The sequence below is a fragment of the Sinocyclocheilus grahami genome, unplaced genomic scaffold (assembly GCF_001515645.1).
Source record: "Sinocyclocheilus grahami isolate Dianchi unplaced genomic scaffold, SAMN03320097.WGS_v1.1 scaffold2485.1, whole genome shotgun sequence".
NCBI classification, from domain to species: Eukaryota; Metazoa; Chordata; class Actinopteri; order Cypriniformes; family Cyprinidae; genus Sinocyclocheilus; species Sinocyclocheilus grahami.
The window spans coordinates 4,917-24,714 of record NW_015507664.1 but is presented as its reverse complement, the minus strand read 5'-3'; the positions used below and the strand labels follow the sequence as shown (position 1 = coordinate 24,714).

Below are 19,798 nucleotides of genomic sequence, written 5' to 3'. Positions count from 1 at the left end.
AAAGACAGTTGGACATAGTGGTGTATTAGAGGTAAAAAATGATATAAATACTTTTCAGTTTCTGCCACAAGCCGATCGTTTCGTGTCTTAGGACATCAATGTGTCGTCACGAGCCGCAGGGTTTAATTTGGATTTGTCTGTGCATGTTTTTTTACTCTCATAAATTTTGTTACCACTGCCATGCATTATACGACTGATAGACTGCAAAGGCTGGACTTAAAAATCATAATTTGTGTTCTACTGAAGAAACAAAGTCACCTACATAATGGATGCCCTGGGGTTAAGCAGATAAACATCAAATTTTCAGTTCAGAAATAATACGAGGAAAATGCTTTTAAAAAAATCTCAGAAGTCAAGGTAGACACCAGTAGACTATTATTAATTATAAATGTTCTGTAACAACAATGAACAGCAGCTTTCAGTCTGTCACCATGATGCAAACATGAAATATCAAACATACAGTAGTAGGTACAGGTTTTGGTTACATGTTTTATCATTGGCATATTGTCAAAGTGTCTAACTAGTGTCTAGTGTTTGGTAATGTTTCTGATTACTTGAGTTCTACAAAATTGAAAAAACATTAAATACTGATTCTGACTATTAAAGATAACAGCTAAGCATCAATTCACAAATAAAAATAGACATGAAATCTGAAAGTTGCTCTGTGTTCTTATAGTTACTATTTTGGAATAAATGTAAAAATGCTTTAAAAACATGATGAGATATATTCTTAGTTTTCATTAATAAAACATTTGTAATATAATAATACAAATTAAAATTGTATTGTACTGTTGGTTTTTTGAAAGTGTAGCAACATTTATTTATTTAACCTGAAAGATGTGGTAACATTAGTTATGCTATAACTGGAACATTACTTTACATTGGATTAAACATAAAGGCAGTGAGGACTTTGCCTCCTCATTTCAGATCACATACTGCTAGCGAAGGTTTTTTGCGTGCATGGCTCTCTCTGACAGCACTCTCTGGGGTATTCATGCTCTTACTGTCCAATTCGGTGAATAAGCACAAACCCGAGTGCTGAAGTCAGGACTGCACTGTCAGTAAGATCAGTAAGCACTGCAGTCAAGAGGAGCTTCTCTCTGTGTCTCTCTTTACAGCAGGGGCGATTCTAGGCTTTTCATTTTAGGGGGGCTCAGCCCCCAGTGAGGGTATAATAATAACAATAGCCTAATAATAAATATATATATATATATATATATATATATATAGTCTATATAAATAAAATAAAAAATGTTTGATTAATAGGGGTCGTATACTAAACTTATTGCAGTATTCCACTGTATTGCATAGATAGGTATAACATTTGAGTACTGAATAAGCCAAATTCAAGTCTTCATGACCTCACACACACACTACCTGTTTGCTGTACAAACATTTTACTGTTTGCATTTCTAGTACATCCCTCTTTCCTTAGCTCAAGTATGCAAACCTCATGTGGTAAACATGCACTGGAATATGTATTATATTGAAAGTTACAAAAAAAGTCCCACAATGGGGAATGTCCAAGCACATTGAAGGAGGAAGTCTAGCCATATCTAGAGACCAGAAGATCACAGGTGGACTTTTTTCATGTTGCACCCAGAAATTCATGAAAATCACCTAGCATCACCCTAGCAACCACCCACAACAGCCCAGCATCAAAGCGACTTTTGGATGTCCAACCCTATTCACACTGTCCTCGGGGAAAGCCAAAAATCTAGTTGTTAACGTGTCCTCTCGTTATCTTCTTATTGTGTAAAGGCACCGATATACTCGTTTTTTTGTTCTTCACTGAAGGATAAAAAGAGCACCCTGACTCATCACACTGCTGGGAGTCGCCTTTTAATGAATAGGCAAATATTAGGGTGTAACGGTACACACAAAAAAATGCTTTGGTACGGTTTCTGTACAGCAGGGGGAAAAGCTAAACATAAAATTGCTTTTTTTCCCCTTTTTATTAAATAGTGGTTTACTGAACAAATAATGGCTACATACAGGGAGCCCTGTTACTTACACAGTACTATAATATTAAAGGTTACACTTAGAGCCCAAACTGTTAAATTCATTTTTATTTATTTTTTGATATAATTAACACTTAAATATAAATATTTCTTTGCAAATATGTAAACTGCACACAAGGCAGTTTTTACATTAACTTCTAAATCTAAATGATGTTCCTACACCAATCCGTGCTGCCTTGAACTGAGTCACATATATCTCACACATCAACGAGCATCAAAACGGCATTTATTGAATGAAATATCGAAACTGAAATACCAATACCAAAAAAATTTAGTTACTAATACATGTACTTACACCCCTAGCAGATTTTTTATGGTTTTTTAAAGACGTTTATTATGCTTATCAAGGCTGTATTTATTTGAAGAAAAATACAGAAAAAAATAGCATTTTCTGAAATATTATTGCAATTTAAAATACCAGTTTTCTATTTGAATATACTTCAAACTATCATTTATTCCTGTGATACAGAGCTGAATTTTCAGCATCATTGCTCCTGTCTCATGATCCTTCAAAAATCATTCTAATATGCTGATTTATTATCAATGCTGGAAACAGTTGTGCTGATTAATATTTTTTGGGACATGTGATACTTTTTTCAGGATTCTTTGATAAATAAAATTTAAAAAAGAATAGTGTTTATTCAACATAGATGTTTTGTGTTACAAAATACACTACTGTTCAGAAGTTCGGGGTCAGTACATTTTTTCGGGGCTGAAAAGAGCTATTCTATAGATATTAATATACCAAACGTTATTCTCCTGACTCCTGAAAATAGAAAATGAATGAAAATGTACAGCCCATATTCAGTCAAAATGACAGATAATCTTATGATCTGAAATGATTTGTTGCAGTCTTTTTAAGTGGAACCTCCCCAAACCGGAAGTGCCTCCCATAATTTAAAATGCAGTAGGCTCGTTAGGAAAAAGGTGGATAGATCAGGCCAGTCTGACGGGTGCAAATATATTTTGTGTTACTTTAATGAATTCAATTATGAAGAACGACTGGAGACGGATTGGAGAGGATTTTACTTGGCGTTCTAAGCCATCTGCATGTTATATTTTTTCAAAGGCTTTCAAAAAGTGTTGGGGACATGTCCCACCCATCCAACCCGCACATGGCGCCTAAGCCTGTGAGAGTGTTTGCATGGTGTTGTTGTGTAATGCTGTGTTGTGCTGTGCTCATCCTCTTTCTAACCCAGGTGCCTTCCAGGATACACAGGGAACCGCTGTCAAACCTCAGACCCTGTGAGAGTCGTAGACCCCAAACGTATGTGCAGTCAGTGAGCATCCCCTTCACCCCCAAACACACACACCATCACCGCTGTTTCCGCGCTGTTTTCCTCGCCGCCTCCGCTGTTCACAAAGCATTCTCTCTGTCACGGTTGACTGTTGATTGGCTCTTGGAAGCGAAGACGTTTGCGAGACGTTCAGGGGGCAACACCGGAGACACGCGTGTGTGCGGGGGACTTCTGGGTGTCAAACTCACTTCCTGTCTTCCTCTCTTTTCTCTCTGTGACTTCTGTCTTTCCCTCTCAGGTGCCCCAATGAGTTTACTGGTGATCGCTGCCAAAACTACGTAATGGCCAGCTTCTACAGTACGTCTATTTCCTCTTCCTGTCTGTGCTTGTATTGGAGCATGCTCAGTCAGGGCTTCCTCCTGTTGCTTTGTTTTTGTGCTCTCGATGGACGGGAAGTCAGATCAGACTGTGATCTAGTTATTGTGGGATTCTGTTATGTTTTCCATTACTCCTCTGTGCATGTTTAGTGTTTATTAATCAAGTTTTGTTCTGTTGGATGCTAGTCAGCTGACGATGGTTAGACAGGGCTGACATTCATTGATCTGAACATGTTAGTTATCTGGGGTTTCTCTGCTTCACATCATCTTAGACTTAAACAGGAACAGACGAATCGAGCTCTGTCTGCGGACAAAATCACAGCAACTGGCTCATGATATTTTATGAACAGTGACTTTACTCTCGGCTCATCAACATGTTTTTTGAGCTAGTCCTTTAAAACGACTAAGGGTCCTTAGTCTAAACAGTGAACATTTGTGCTTGAAAGTTTTTCTTTTAAAAAATGCTGCTGAATTCTTGAAAATGTTTAGTTTGGAACAGTGTTGTTAAAAACTAAAACTATTACAAATCATTTTCATTTGTTAAGCTGAAATAAAATAAAATTGAAACATTAGATGAAAAATATAAATGTAAAGAAACTAAACTGCAGTAGCTGAAATAAGTTTAATATGTTTAAATGACTAAAACTAAATCTGAAATTAAAATAAATTAAAGCTCAATAGAAATATTTTCATAATTTAAAATATCAAACGCACATAAAATGAAAATAAAAAATTAAATAAATAAAATTAAAACTAACTATTAAACTATATTTTTAAAAACAAAAATAGTATATAAATAAAACTTAAAATAACACTGCTTTAGAATTCCCATATTTTATCATTCATAATTGAAATAATAATAATAATAACAACGACAATAATAATAATCTGTCCTAATAACCCAATATGACATTTCTTTTTCAAAACATATTTGTAAAAAAAAAATGGAATTATTAAATGTATAAAATAGTATAAGTTCAGTGCCCTGCGCACAACTTGCACCTTTCTCTGAGAATGACCCTATTAAAGTGGCCTACCACAGTAAAAAACATAATTTCTTTAATTCTTGTCTCTGAAGCAGATCTGAAGGACCCCTGCTGAAACCCATCAGTACACCATGAACCTTGCTCAAAAGAGACATCAAATAGGACTTTATATATTATAGAGCAGACAGAACATCTCCATCGATTTATCTAAAGTGCTAAAAAAAAGCAAAATTTACTGGAGATCTGCAGACAATCTATTCTCAGCTATTAATAGTGTTTGCTAATGTGTCCTTCATAGCATGACCTCCATCAGTAGAGATGCACTGGCACAGTGTCCAGAGAGGATTTATCACTGATCAAGATCATTGGCCCACTAACAACACTTCATTATTAGCTCAGCATTCCAGTCAAACAGTTGATAAGCAAGGGTGATTATTTTTAATTATATTCAAATTGGTCATTTTAAATTTTTGTGATTGTAATATGACTCCAGTTTATGGCTGGAGAGCCATTTTTATGCATTCTGTGTTTATGGCTAAGAATTACATTATTTTTTGTCATTTGATCAGAAATCCGTATGTGCATTTCTGAGAACCTCATTTTTTATTTAAAATTATATTTATGGAACCTGTTCTCAATGTACAGGGGAATCAATTTGCTAGCTATATTGCTTTCAAATTGTGACTGGCTCAGGTTTCAGACAAGCAGAATCAGGTTTTCTTTCTGACCGTCACAGATAGTTTAGGTGACAGCGATGTGCATGTGTTTAACAGCATGTTTATCTAAAACATGTGCTGGTGTAATGACATGAATAACCGAGTCTGACTTTGTCCATAGTGAAATGTGGAGGGTCGGTCTCTATAATGATGTGAGCGCAGTGACATCTGCATGTGCATGTCCTTGTGTCATGATGACAACCAACCGTACGAGTCTGTATATAGAGATGCACATCGCTATATACGTGTGACAAACCATCCATGTGTCTCTTAATGAACTCTAAAAGCATTAAACGATGCATATTCATGGTGGGTTTAAAGTCAAACAGAATAGGTTTTAATGATTTATTTTCCAATGTCTTGTGTGTCTGTGTGATGTACCATGATGTACTCTACATGCTGAGATGATTTCAGTGTTTTCGGAGGTGCTTTGAGGTGGTGTTTGTGTGCAGTCAGTCAGAGTTGACAAAACCGCTCAACTGTTTTCTGTTTGTTTGTGTTTTGCTTTCTTTTCATCACCTTGTCTGCCTTGGTAGAACATCTTGGGATTGAATTTATGGGTATGAATTGTTCTTTCCTCCTAGTTTGCAGATTCGTAGGTCTAGAAGCTTGAGCCTGTTTCCTTCAACTTCAGCTGGTTTCCTTTTGCTCATGAAGGGATCAAACAGCCATAACAAGATGATTGGAGATTGACATCATTATTATTCTTTATTATATTAATGCACCGGGCTTCAGGTGGCTGCTCAGAGCCACTCTGCAGGTTTCTAGTGTTTTAGGCAAGAAAGTGGATAGCCGCTCCAAAGCATGTGATGTGCAGGGGGGCATTAGCCTGCATGGTAGGAAGGATGCTGTTAATTATTCATGAAGACCTCTGATATCTCCTATTCAAAGCAGATATGTAAGACTCTCTCTCTCACACACACACACACACACACACACACACACAGAGGCAGCTAAATTAATTCACACACAGTTCCGCTGTGCAGAAGAGAAGCCGCACTGCAGTAGTTATGCTGTGTTTAGATCCCTTCAGCTTTGCTTTGCCCTCCATTCATGCATCCCTCTATCTTCAGCATGATGTCACATTCCTCACTTTCTTCCGTGTTTTCTCCCATTTTTCAGTTTCTTCCTCTGTGTTTTATCAGTGTCTGTTTGTAGTGATTGCCATTGTGTTGTGTGCATCAAGAATATGCTATAAGCTTGAGCCTGTTTCCTTCAACTTCAGCTGGTTTCCTTTTGCTCATGAAGGGATCAAACAGCCATAACAAGATGATTGGAGATTGACATCATTATTATTCTTTATTATATTAATGCACCGGGCTTCAGGTGGCTGCTCAGAGCCACTCTGCAGGTTTCTAGTGTTTTAGGCAAGAAAGTGGATAGCCGCTCCAAAGCATGTGATGTGCAGGGGGGCATTAGCCTGCATGGTAGGAAGGATGCTGTTAATTATTCATGAAGACCTCTGATATCTCCTATTCAAAGCAGATATGTAAGACTCTCTCTCTCTCTCACACACACACACACACACACACACAGAGGCAGCTAAATTAATTCACACACAGTTCAGCTGTGCAGAAGAGAAGCCGCACTGCAGTAGTTATGCTGTGTTTAGATCCCTTCAGCTTTGCTTTGCCCTCCATTCATGCATCCCTCTATCTTCAGCATGATGTCACATTCCTCACTTTCTTCCGTGTTTTCTCCCATTTTTCAGTTTCTTCCTCTGTGTTTTATCAGTGTCTGTTTGTAGTGATTGCCATTGTGTTGTGTGCATCAAGAATATGCTATACTTAGAGATTGAAGATCTAAATCAAATGGGTGGTAGTGTTTGCTCACAGGCCTCAATAACGTTTCTTGTGACAATATTCTGTGCTAAAAAAGACCCTGTGAAGTCAAAAATAATCAAAATGATCTTTTTTGCAGAGAAAATAGCCCAAAAATATTGATGACACCATATTGCACTCGGGGGTGTGTACAGTTTTTGTCCAATCAAATGCTCTTTGGAATGAGAATGCCCCGACCCCTTATGGGAGGGCTGTCTAAACCTATTCTTGCAGGACCTTCCTGCAGAGTTAGGGTGTGTTCACACGTGTAGTTCAGTTCTCTTGGTACATTTGGTCCTGATCCAGTTAGTGTTCACACTAGCATTTTTGACAGCGAACCTAAAGATACCAAACCTAAAGGCAGGGCTGTACATATATGTCACACTTGCTACGAAACAACTGGTCTGTGCGATGAATACATTTACGACTGTAGCACACGTGCGATACAGTTCTGGCGCCTCCATCTCAATATACTGTACAATGCGACATACATTCACAACAAATGTTAACTCAGCGGTAGAGTTATACTCACGGGACACAATCACAAAAGTAAATTTTTTGCATGTGCTTTAAAGCCTTGCTGGTTAAACATTTAATTCACGTGTTGTTCTAGCATGCGTTTTTTTCTGAGCGCGAACACAAAAGAAGATATTTTGATGAATGTGGGTAACCAAACCAGACAGTTTATTTTCTTATAACAAAGATAAAATAATGACAAGGATTTTTATCTTTGCCCACTTTGGCCTAAATGTCTGCCATTCTTTTTTATTTAATATTTTGTTGAGGTGTAGGAGGTGTTATGCTTCTGCACTCTTCCATTTTTAGCAAATAAAGAAAAAAAAAACTGTCTAAAAACAATTTTTGTGATGGTTTGTATTTTCTGTGCTCTGTATGGAACGTCAATGCCTGTTTAAGTCATGAACTCCATTACTTGGTCTCAATATACTGTACAATGCGACATACATTCACAACAAATGTTAACTCAGCGGTAGAGTTATACTCACGGGACACAATCACAAAAGTAAATTTGTTGCATGTGCTTTAAAGCCTTGCTGGTTAAACATTTAATTCACGTGTTGTTCTAGCATGCGTTTTTTTCTGAGCGCGAACACAAAAGAAGATATTTTGATGAATGTGGGTAACCAAACCAGACAGTTTATTTTCTTATAACAAAGATAAAATAATGACAAGGATTTTTATCTTTGCCCACTTTGGCCTAAATGTCTGCCATTCTTTTTTATTTAATATTTTGTTGAGGTGTAGGAGGTGTTATGCTTCTGCACTCTTCCATTTTTAGCAAATAAAGAAAAAAAAACTGTCTAAAAACAATTTTTGTGATGGTTTGTATTTTCTGTGCTCTGTATGGAACGTCAATGCCTGTTTAAGTCATGAACTCCATTACTTGTTTGTTTTCAGACATGATAACAGACGGTTTTATTCGTGTGCTACAACTGTTTGGCCTGTGCTACAAAACTTTCAACCTCTGTAGCGCCAGTGCTATGTGCAAAAAAAGTTAATGTACAGCCCTGCTAAAGGCATAGTGATACGTTCACAACCTGATTGGTCGCACCAGAGTTTGTTTGGAAGCGGACCGCGGTCCACTTAGGGTTTGGATGGCAGCGTACACACTTCCTCAAACCGCACTAACAGAGCGATCGCACCAGAGTTCATTTTAATCGAGCCAAACATGACAAGTGTGAACACACAGTTAAACTCCAACACACCTGCGTCAGGTCACCTTGCAGGTCCTAAAGACCTTGATTAGATGTGTTCAGTTAGGGTTAGAGCTAAATTCTGCAGCAAAGTGGCCCTCCACAAGCAGGATTGCACACGCCTTGACTATTGCAAGCAACAAATGGAAACTAAACCCAATTTATAAGAAATTTGCTATGACCCATGTCAAACTGTATGTCAACACAGGAAAGAAAAATATGCTTGTCAAACATTTTCACAGGGTCTTTTCAGCCATTCTGTTACCAAACTGTGAGTTTACACCACTACCAGTTCATGACTTTTTATTAAAGCCTTTAGCATCCATATCTGTTGAACGTTCACGAAAATACACATCAAAACAGACTAACAAATGAACAATATGAAAAAAGAACACAGCTTGCTGAAGGCTTCGATAAATGCAGTCTGTCAGTGTTGTAATTAAACCTCATAATGAAATGAGTGAAATGCATGACTGAGTGTTGAAGACATCCCAGAGGCCTCGGGCCCTGCAGAGTTTGCATTTCATTTAATTGTGATGACATGATGATTCTGAAGTGACCTTGAATTAACACGTCCCATTGTCTCCTCCCCTCCCCTCTCAGCAAAACTACATCCTGAGATCAATAAGCATCTGTGTGTCCTAGTAGCAGTAAACCCCCAGCGTCACTGGAAACATACATGTGTTCTTACTTGGAAATCTGTTAGACATAGCTATTATTATTTTGAAAATTCCAAGTAAGAATGTGACTGAGATGTGTGTGTGTTTCACCTGGAAGCTTCAAAAGCAGTCTGTGCTCTCTTCCAGAAGCTGAGGAGCTCTATCAGAAACGCGTTTTGACTATAACAGGCATCTGCATCGCTCTTCTAGTTGTTGGCATCATGTGTGTGGTGGCTTACTGCAAAACAAAGTAATTCCCTTTTTGAAATGTCTTAGTTTGTACTAATGTTTCACTCAAAAACTAAAATTATTGGTAATCATTGAATGCGTTCTCCTGCGGTCTAAGAGCTGTTCATGTTTTTGCACATGTAGGAAACAGAGGAAAAAGCTGCATGATCGTTTGCGGCAGAGTTTACGAGAGCGAAATGCTGCGGCCAAAGGCCCTCAGCACCCCCACCCTCCGCCCGAAAACCTGCAGCTGGTCAATGTGAGTACCGTTACCGGAAACATTTTTAATCCTGTACACTGCACTTTAAAACAGTGTTGAGAAAAAAAAAAAACCGATGCCATTTATGTTAAGATTAATGGTCAACAAGTATTGTAACAATCACTTAAAAACGTCAACTTCAACTTAAATTTATTTCGGTCCCTTTCACAATAAATAAAAATAAATATATATATAATAACTGAAAAAGGTGTAGGCCGAAGCCTTTGATTATTATACATATTTATCTGACGAGTGTCACTTTTTCACTGGATTTGATAATACAAGATAAACAAAACAGTGACATAAGACATTTCTCGTCAAATGTACATACATAATTAATTACAAAAATACACGTTCCAGATATTGTTTCAATAGTTTATTACATATACTAATTTATTTATCACCTTGTTTTTAATTATTTTCTTAAATTTGAAAAGTGAAATGCATGATTTCAATTCCTTATCACAATTATTTCACAGATTTACCCCTTTGACAGATATACACCTATTTTTTGTATTAGTTCTTGCCCTTATATCTTTTTTAAACATACACATTCCTCTTAGTTTATACTGACTTTCTCTTATTTCAAACAGCCTCTGGATACAATTTTAAAAAGCAATATTAAATGTTGTAAAAAAAAAAAAGCTTAAAAAAACAAAACTGTTAAAGTTGTTGTTAAACAAAGTGTATAACATGGTAAAAGAAAAACAGTGGTACAACAATCGACTTTTGTCTGATTTCAGCATTACATGCCGAAAAATAGCGTCCCTCCTCATGTGCACGTGACGAACAAAGAAGTGGAAACATCTCTCTCTACAAACGAGTTTACTTCATCAACACATCTGTCCACTGCTGTCTCTCACTCCTCCAGCCAGAGGTACAGTACAGTACACAACAACAGCATACACACAAGATCACTAGCTGGAAAAATCTAATGTCACTCAAACCATGTCATATTTATTTGTATATACAACTTTGTACAATATAACTACAATGTAACTGTGCAAAGCAGCTTTACAGGAAGTTATTTTGTAACATTATATTTATACTGTAGTGTATTTGTGTATTTAATATCTTTAAAGTCATGGCTGACCTGTAGCATAGAAGTCCCATTCTTTTAGGATTTTTTAAAAAGACAGATTGACCATTATTATATTGTTTTGTAGAAGCCAAATATATATGTGACCATGGACCACAAAACCAGTCTTAAGTGTCAATTTTTTAAAATTGAGATTTATACACCATCTGAAAGCTGAATAAATAAGCTTGTTAGGATGGGACAATATTTGGCCGAGATACAACTATTTGAAAATCTGGAATCTGAGGGTGCAAAAAAATCGAAATATTGAGAAAATCATCTTTAAAGTTGTCCAAATGAAGTTCTTAGCAATGCATATTACTAATCAAAAATTAAGTTTTGATATATTTATGGTAGGAAATTTCCAAAATATCTTCATGGAACACGATCTTTACTTAATATCCTAATGATTTTTGGCATAAAAGAAAAATCAATAATTTTGACCCATACAATGTATTGTTGGCTATTGCTACAAATATACCCCAGCAACTTAACACTGCTTTTGTGCTCCAGAGTCACATATATATATATATATATATATATATATATACACACTGCTGTTCAAAAGTTTGGGATCAGTAAGATTTTTAATGTTTTTTCAAAGATGTTTCTTATGCTCATCAAGGATGCATTTTTTTGATCAAAAATACAGAAAAAAACATTAATATTGTGAAATATTATTACAATTTAAAATAATGGTTTTCTATTTGAATCTACTGTAAAAAATGTAATTTATTCATGTGATGCAGCGCTGAATTGTCAGAATCATTACTCCAGTCTTCAGTGTCACATGATCCTTCAGAAATCATTCTGTTATTAATAATATGCTGATTTATTATCAGTGTTGGAAACAGTTGTGCTGCTTAATATTTTTTTGGAATTTTTCACTGGATTTGATAATACAAGATAAACAAAACAGTGACATAAGACATTTCTCATCAAATGTACATACATAATTAATTACAAAAATACACGTTCCAGATATTGTTTCAATAGTTTATTACATATACTAATTTATTTATCACCTTGTTTTTAATTATTTTCTTAAATTTGAAAAGTGAAATGCATGATTTCAATTCCTTATCACAATTATTTCACAGATTTACCCCTTTGACAGATATACACCTATTTTTTGTATTAGTTCTTGCCCTTATATCTTTTTTAAACATACACATTCCTCTTAGTTTATACTGACTTTCTCTTATTTCAAACAGCCTCTGGATACAATTTTAAAAAGCAATATTAAATGTTGTAAAAAAAAAAAAGCTTAAAAAAACAAAACTGTTAAAGTTGTTGTTAAACAAAGTGTATAACATGGTAAAAGAAAAACAGTGGTACAACAATCGACTTTTGTCTGATTTCAGCATTACATGCCGAAAAATAGCGTCCCTCCTCATGTGCACGTGACGAACAAAGAAGTGGAAACATCTCTCTCTACAAACGAGTTTACTTCATCAACACATCTGTCCACTGCTGTCTCTCACTCCTCCAGCCAGAGGTACAGTACAGTACACAACAACAGCATACACACAAGATCACTAGCTGGAAAAATCTAATGTCACTCAAACCATGTCATATTTATTTGTATATACAACTTTGTACAATATAACTACAATGTAACTGTGCAAAGCAGCTTTACAGGAAGTTATTTTGTAACATTATATTTATACTGTAGTGTATTTGTGTATTTAATATCTTTAAAGTCATGGCTGACCAGTAGCATAGAAGTCCCATTCTTTTAGGATTTTTTAAAAAGACAGATTGACCATTATCTCCTTATGTTTTTTACATATTGTTTTGTAGAAGCCAAATATATATATGACCATGGACCACAAAACCAGTCTTAAGTGTCAATTTTTTAAAATTGAGATTTATACACCATCTGAAAGCTGAATAAATAAGCTTGTTAGGATGGGACAATCTACTGTAAAAAATATAATTTATTCATGTGATGCAGCGCTGAATTGTCAGAATCATTACTCCAGTCTTCAGTGTCACATGATCCTTCAGAAATCATTCTGTTATTAATAATATGCTGATTTATTATCAGTGTTGGAAACAGTTGTGCTGCTTAATATTTTTTTGGAATCTGATACTTTTTTCAGGATTCTTTTTCAGGTTAAAAAGATCAGCATTTATTCAAAATAGACATATTTTCTAACGATATAAATCTTTACTATCACTTTTTTTATTATTAATTTATCACATCTCTGCTAAAATAAAAAATATTAATTGATTTAAAAAAAAACATTTGAATGGTAGTGTATATTATTACAAAATATTTATTTATTTTTTTTAATGTTGTTCTTTTTTTACTTTTTATTCGTCAAAGAATCCTGAAAAAAAGTATCACAGTTTCCAAAAATATATAAATTAAGCAGAAAAAACTGTTTCCATTATTGATAATAAATCAGCATATTAGAGTGATTTCTGAAGATCATGTGACACTGAAGACTGGAGTCTTTGCTGAAAATACAGCTGCGCATCACAGGAATAAATTATGTTTTAAAGTATATTAAAATAGTAAAGCATTATTTTAAATTGCCATAATTTTTCATAATATTACAGTTTTTTTCTGTATTTTTGGTCAAATAAACACAACTTTGATGAGCATAAGAGTGTTCTTTAAAAACCTGATCCAAAAGCTTAGTGAATATCTGTTAAAGTACTACACCACCTATAATACTGAAGTAAGATCCACGAGAAGTCTTTGTAACCATTGAAACCACTGAAATGTCTTTGGAGAAAGTGGTAAAATATGTCTGAAACCAAGGGACAGTGGCTGTTTAAAGATGAAGAATCACGGTGAAAGAACAGCACATGACTAGAGGATGTGTGTGATGAGTGGCATTGGCTTTGGCTTCTCACAGCTGGAGTAATGGGAAAGCAGAGAGCGTGGTTTCTGCCAGTCACGCAGTCCTGGTCAAGTCATCGGTGGAGAACTGCCGGCATGGTACGCCCGGTCACAGGGGGCGTCTGAATGCTACAGGAGGAGTCCATCAGCTCAACGATCACCTGAAGAGCTGCAGAGAAACCCAGGGCTCCTGCAGAGACTCCCCCTACAGCGAGAGGTACCGTTCACTGCATAGCACTCTTGCAGGATCCCATCTCTCCTCATTTAGGATTGTAAATAAATATCCTGTCTTACATAATGAGCAGAGTTCTGTCATGACAACTCTCGGAGGGTTTACCAAGGTAATGTGAATGTGTTTGGTCTTGACAGAATAGATCTGCTACACTGCTGCGGCAGAGCAAGTAACGACGTGATACTGCCAACACATCCACAACATGCTGCTGTGAGCATGTAAGGGTGTACTCACACTAGGCACGGTTGCCTTGAACCGAGCCCGAGCACGATTATCCCCCCTCCCCACTCCCCCGCTGGCCTGCAATCACATTTGCACTAAACTTTCCGGACCGGAGCACGCTTACGTCATGTGCGAGATAACGGAGAAAACCACTTTCGCTAATATTCTTTCGAATAATTAAAGTTAATTAAATAATTTGCAGCTTTACTCGCAAACTACATTTCCTGTTCATCAATAAGGTGAGAACCAGAGCCATTATAAACCTAAATATACTTGATTGAATTAAATTAATTGAAAAGTGTAGTGTAGTAGTAGTAATATTATATGTTTGTGGTCGTAATGATGACAGTAGCACACACAAAACAGTATTTGATCCGTGCTCCGGCGCGGTTAGCACTCACCCTGCATGCGTACCGCGCCCAAGCCCAACCGAACCGTGCCCTGGCCCACCTCTTCCAACCGGGCCAGGGATGGCTATACGAACCACGCCTGAACGTGGCACGGAGCGCTCCCAGTAGTCAAACAAACCGGGCTTTGGAGGTCAAACGTGCTCGGGCACGGTTCAGAGTTTATCTGTCCTTTCGTTTGGATTAGGAAAGATCTACATGACCCCTTCCAATCTGATCGAAATTTCATTTGGATCAAGCTCCATCAAATCAATTAAAGTGTTTACATTTAGGCTTTTCGGTCCAATTGAGCCATCAATCTAATGGATTGCATGTGAATGTAGCCGTTAAGGATGTTTTATTTCAGAAAAGCAACCATTCCAAAGTAAGAAAGAAATTGCAGTACGCCTCATAAGGTAGAACAGTCCATTTTATAATTTTACTTTTTTTAAATGACATGTTCCATGATGTATGCAGCCAAGAAATGTGATCTTCAGAAGGCGCAGCTTTCGAAAGAAGACATCAGTTGATGGTGATGCATGGGTCATGATAGACAGTGTTGGGGAGTAACTAGTTACATGTAACAGAATTACCTCATTTAATTACAAAATAAATGGGTAACACTTTATTTTAAGGTGTCCTTGTTACACGTTACATGTACTTACTATTATAATAACACTTAATTATGCATAATTACATGCAAGTAACCCTAAGCCAAACCCTAACCATATAGTAAGTACATGTAGTTAATTAATATTACTCAGTACTTAAATGTATAATTACACTGTAACAAGGACACCTTAAAATAAAGTGCAACCAATCAAAGTAACTGTAATCTGTTAGAGTTACTGAGAGAAAATGTGTAATTAAATTAGTTACTTATGAAAATGTTAAATATTACAAATGTGATTACATCTGAATATTTTCACACACACATACAGATTTGATAGATTTCTTTCCCAAATTGCATTGACTGCTCTGAAATATGAGACACCAGTGTTCCAGGAGTTTAGGACACAGAATAGGACGCACGCTTATTTAATAACTGTTTTATTTCCAATTTGGTTTTATGGCCAACCAAGATCCTATAGCTGTGTGAAAGATGTATCGAAGAAACAAATCACCACTTATTTTCTATAATTAAGTATTGCAAAAAGAAAAACTTTAATGTATGTATGCATGCTTTATTTGTAAGATTAAATGTTTTTTTCCCAAGCCATTGTTAGATGCTAGTGTTTCCTGACATAGCAATGCAAGGATTTGATTTCAAAAACAGCATCATAACTATTAAACTATATCTTATCATTTTAAATCTGTATTTATGCTCAGAGATCTCAAAGTAAAAAGAGGTGATAAAGTCTGATTTTGTGGTGGCTGTGCTTTCAAATTAAATTAATATAATCTTAATTCAAGTGATGGAGGATTCTGAAAGTCTGACAGTAATCAGTGTTGAGCACTACCATAAGGTTAACCCTGCCTGCTTTAAATATTAGAAAATGATTAACAGTTGAAAACATTTGTTATACATTTAGAAGAGTAATCAAAATGATGTAATCAGTTAATAAAATAATTGAAATTACACTACTTATTACATTTTAAACAGGGTAACTTGTAATCTGTAACCTATTACATTTCCAAAGTAACCTTCCCAACACTGATGACAGATACAGTAAAGTGAGTCTGTGTTTCTTCCACAAGGTATGTTTCTGCCATGACTACACCCAGCCGTCTGTCCCCCGTGGGGCTTCTCTCTCCGGCGACGCCCTCCTCGCCTCCCTCCGAGATGTCGGCTCCTCTGTCCAGCCTGGCGACCTCCGTTCCTTCCATGGCAACGAGTCCCTCGGGGGAGGAGGAGCGCCCCCTGCTGTTCCGGACCCCGCCGATCCTGCGTGACAAATCCGGTCTGAACCAGTCAGGTCATAATCTCCGCAACTCGGCTCACTACAATCACGGCCTGGAGCTACCCAGTCCTCCGGCCAGCCCTCTGCACACCGTGGAGCAGGAGGAGAGTTCACAGCAGTACCAAAGCACAGCTGCAGCGTCCGGCCCGAACAGCTCCAGAACTCAGCCGAGCGGCCAGACGGCGCTGGAGCCGGTCAGCGGCAGTAACTCAGAGAGCAGCAGCTCGGAGAGCGAGACTGAGGAGGACACGCCGTTTCTGGGCTTACAGAGCCCTCTGGCTGCTGGATCAGTTGTTCTGGACGGGCTGGAGGGCAGCAGAACTAACCCCGCGCTGCTCCTCTCACCGCAACGTGACCTGCAGAGCAGACTGACAGCCGTCATGGCCAACCAAGATCCTATAGCTGTGTGAAAGATGCATCGAAGAAAAAAATCACCACTAAACCTTTATTTTCTATAATTAAGTATTGCAAAAAGAAAAACGTCAACTTTTATTTTAGTGATGATGTAGTGAAACAAAGACTTTTATATGTGTGTGTACAACGTGTTTGTGTCATGGAAAAAAAGTGCCATTCACATGTAGCTGAGGTCACAGTATTTCAATGGCAGAAAAAAATATATAATCTATGGTGCCTTTTAATTTAAATTTGAAGAGAAAAGGACTGCATCATGACACTGGGCCATATATTCATGACTTTAAGGCAACAACTAAAAAAAAAAAAAAAAAGAAAGTTCCACCAGCACGCCATGTCGGAATCCTTGCAATCGGATCAAAGTGTAAAAAGCTTTGTGGTCTCGTGACCCGGTGGCTTTCCCGTCGACCCACTCTCTCTTATTTAACACACCTGCTATCATGTGTCAGAAAAGAGGGACATACAAAACGAGCAGCGCTGTGGGTCACCAGGACCAACCGTACTGTGGCAAGAATGCTTTTTTAAACTATGTTAATAATTACTTATGCAATTTGATTTAAAATATGAAGTGTGGCTGCTGCAAACTGAAAACAAGACAGTTTGAAAGCTAGAGAAATTAAGAGTAAATGCTAAAAAAAAATTCACAGGAAGCAAATCATGTACAATCAGCTATTAATCAAACACAATCACTATTGTTGTCATGTATAGCAGACATTACTTCTATAGATCTGATTGTTTTTCTTTCATATTACTGCAGAATGACTGAATATATGGCTCACTTTGTCGATCGTGCTCGTTGGCTTCTCAAGCAATTTATTGTGGGGAAATTACAGCACCACTTTTATGATACTGATTATACCTTTTTATTTCTTATTAGTTATTGTCCAACTCATTTTTTCTTTAACATTTGTCCTTTGCTATCCATGTCGAATGTTACATTATATTCAAGTGTTCCTTTGTGTCATGTTATTTTTCATCATGTTTATGTGTATATGTGTGATCATTTAAAGAACAAATCACCTATTGTACAGTATTTTGCTATGTTTGCATCACCAGATTACTACAGTAACTTATGTATTCACAAGGTTTTACTGAAAATAGCCGCTAATAGTCTATCCAGCTTGCTAAACAGAAGAACTGGTTACACAAACAACACTTTTAACCTAGAGCTCACTATAAAGCTCACGGCTCTAGTGCGTGAAGGCCTTTTCCCCTAATTTTTCATTTTAATGAAATGTGGCCCATTTTATTGTATTTATTTTCTTTATTTATTTCTTATTTATTTATTTATTACCTGGGCCTTATGGAATCTAGCATCTATAAATCTATATTTTAATAGCAATGATAATAAGAGATATTTGCAGTCTTTTTACATTACAGTACATCAACAAAACCTTATTTTAGTGGGGGGGGTTTCTTTTCTCATCACTCCATAATATATGTGTGTTGTTTTGCCATTTAGGCCTAGACTGTGTTATTCAAACTCTCATTCAAAAACAATAAATGTTCAACATGACAAATATCCATGAACCTGATTATACAATTAAAATGAGCTGAACACTTGGGACACTTGAAAACAGCCTTTGTTATGTTGCTTTTAACTCAAGCCTTTATGTAACGATTCAGGCCACCTTGAGTTGTTTGATTTTGGATATGATACAATGTGCTGACATCACCTCTTCCATCATCAAACTTGGTTTTGTTTTCAGAAAAGGCTGATCATTTACTGTTTGGTTTATTACATTTAGCAGAAATATTCAAACCAAGGTATGTGCGTGAGGTCTAAATGCATCAGCGTTCCAGCATAGCAGATTTTGGCTTATTGTTTGATCTCCACATTGCCAGTGAAGATAAAGGAAGAACAGAAAATCTCCAAAAGAAAAAAAAAATCTTGTCATTCTGATAGCCGCATGAGCACAGGAGGACAAACACATGCAGGCATGCCTTGCACAATACATGCAAACAAGCATGGGCAGAGATGTCAGTCAAGACATGACCACTCTCTAACTGAGAGCAAAATGTTCATTTTCATCTGCTCTTGTATGAACAACTCTATAAAATGTCTGGGCAAAATGTATGATAGCTTTACACTGTGTTGGATCTCTTTATTTTTGCAATGACTTATTCTCTAAGCTGTTTAAATAAGCTAAAGGTGTTAGCAGGTGTTGATGGCACACTCACCGACATTTGATTCCCTCTTAAGTGTTTGCATTTGTGTGGATGTATCCGGTAGCTTCTTTCATCTGTGCTTTCTGGCTGCCAATAGACCAGTATGGCATATCGATTGGAGCAGGAATCAGTATTGCTGGTGACAATTTTGAGGATTTTCTTTCAAACTTGGTAGCACATCAAAAGTTACAATTTTGATGGTTTAATATTTCGAATTCTCACCAAATTTGAGTTAAATAATGCTGGCCAAAAGTTATTCTGTTATAGCAAACTCTTATATTAAATTTCACGGTAAGGATACCTAACAGGAAGACTTAACTTCACAATGCTTTGCAATGTTGACATAAAGCTTGGTATGTATTGTCTCAGTACCCTGGATTTGGCGACAGCACCACCTATTGGTAAACAGTCTTTAAACTGGACACAAATCATTATAATCTTGAAAAAAAAATTGGCTTAGACTCCTGATAATTTTCTCCATATATTCCATATATTAATACTGTACTACTGCATTTAAAATGTCATTTTC

The 19,798-nt window shown here is 36.7% G+C and overlaps 1 protein-coding gene across 8 annotated transcripts in view; it reads left to right on the top strand.

Moving 5' to 3' along the window:
* Nucleotides 1–18,036, top strand: part of LOC107575152 (pro-neuregulin-1, membrane-bound isoform-like) — an 81,002-nt gene extending 62,966 nt beyond the window's left edge. For 2 of the 8 annotated variants that reach the window (XM_016261570.1, XM_016261567.1), the window contains 6 exons: nt 3,558–3,616; nt 9,677–9,779; nt 9,902–10,016; nt 10,760–10,893; nt 13,965–14,165; nt 16,487–18,036. In XM_016261570.1, the coding sequence (XP_016117056.1) occupies nt 3,558–3,616; nt 9,677–9,779; nt 9,902–10,016; nt 10,760–10,893; nt 13,965–14,165; nt 16,487–17,099 (1,225 nt within the window). In that variant the 3' untranslated portion in view covers nt 17,100–18,036. Of the gene's footprint in view, nt 1–3,220; nt 3,289–3,557; nt 3,617–5,874; nt 5,899–9,676; nt 9,780–9,901; nt 10,017–10,759; nt 10,894–13,964; nt 14,166–16,486 lie in introns of all 8 variants that reach the window. The other 6 variants (XM_016261569.1, XM_016261565.1, XM_016261563.1 and 3 more) reach the window with 5 other exon arrangements.
* Nucleotides 18,037–19,798: the final 1,762 nt, after the last annotated feature.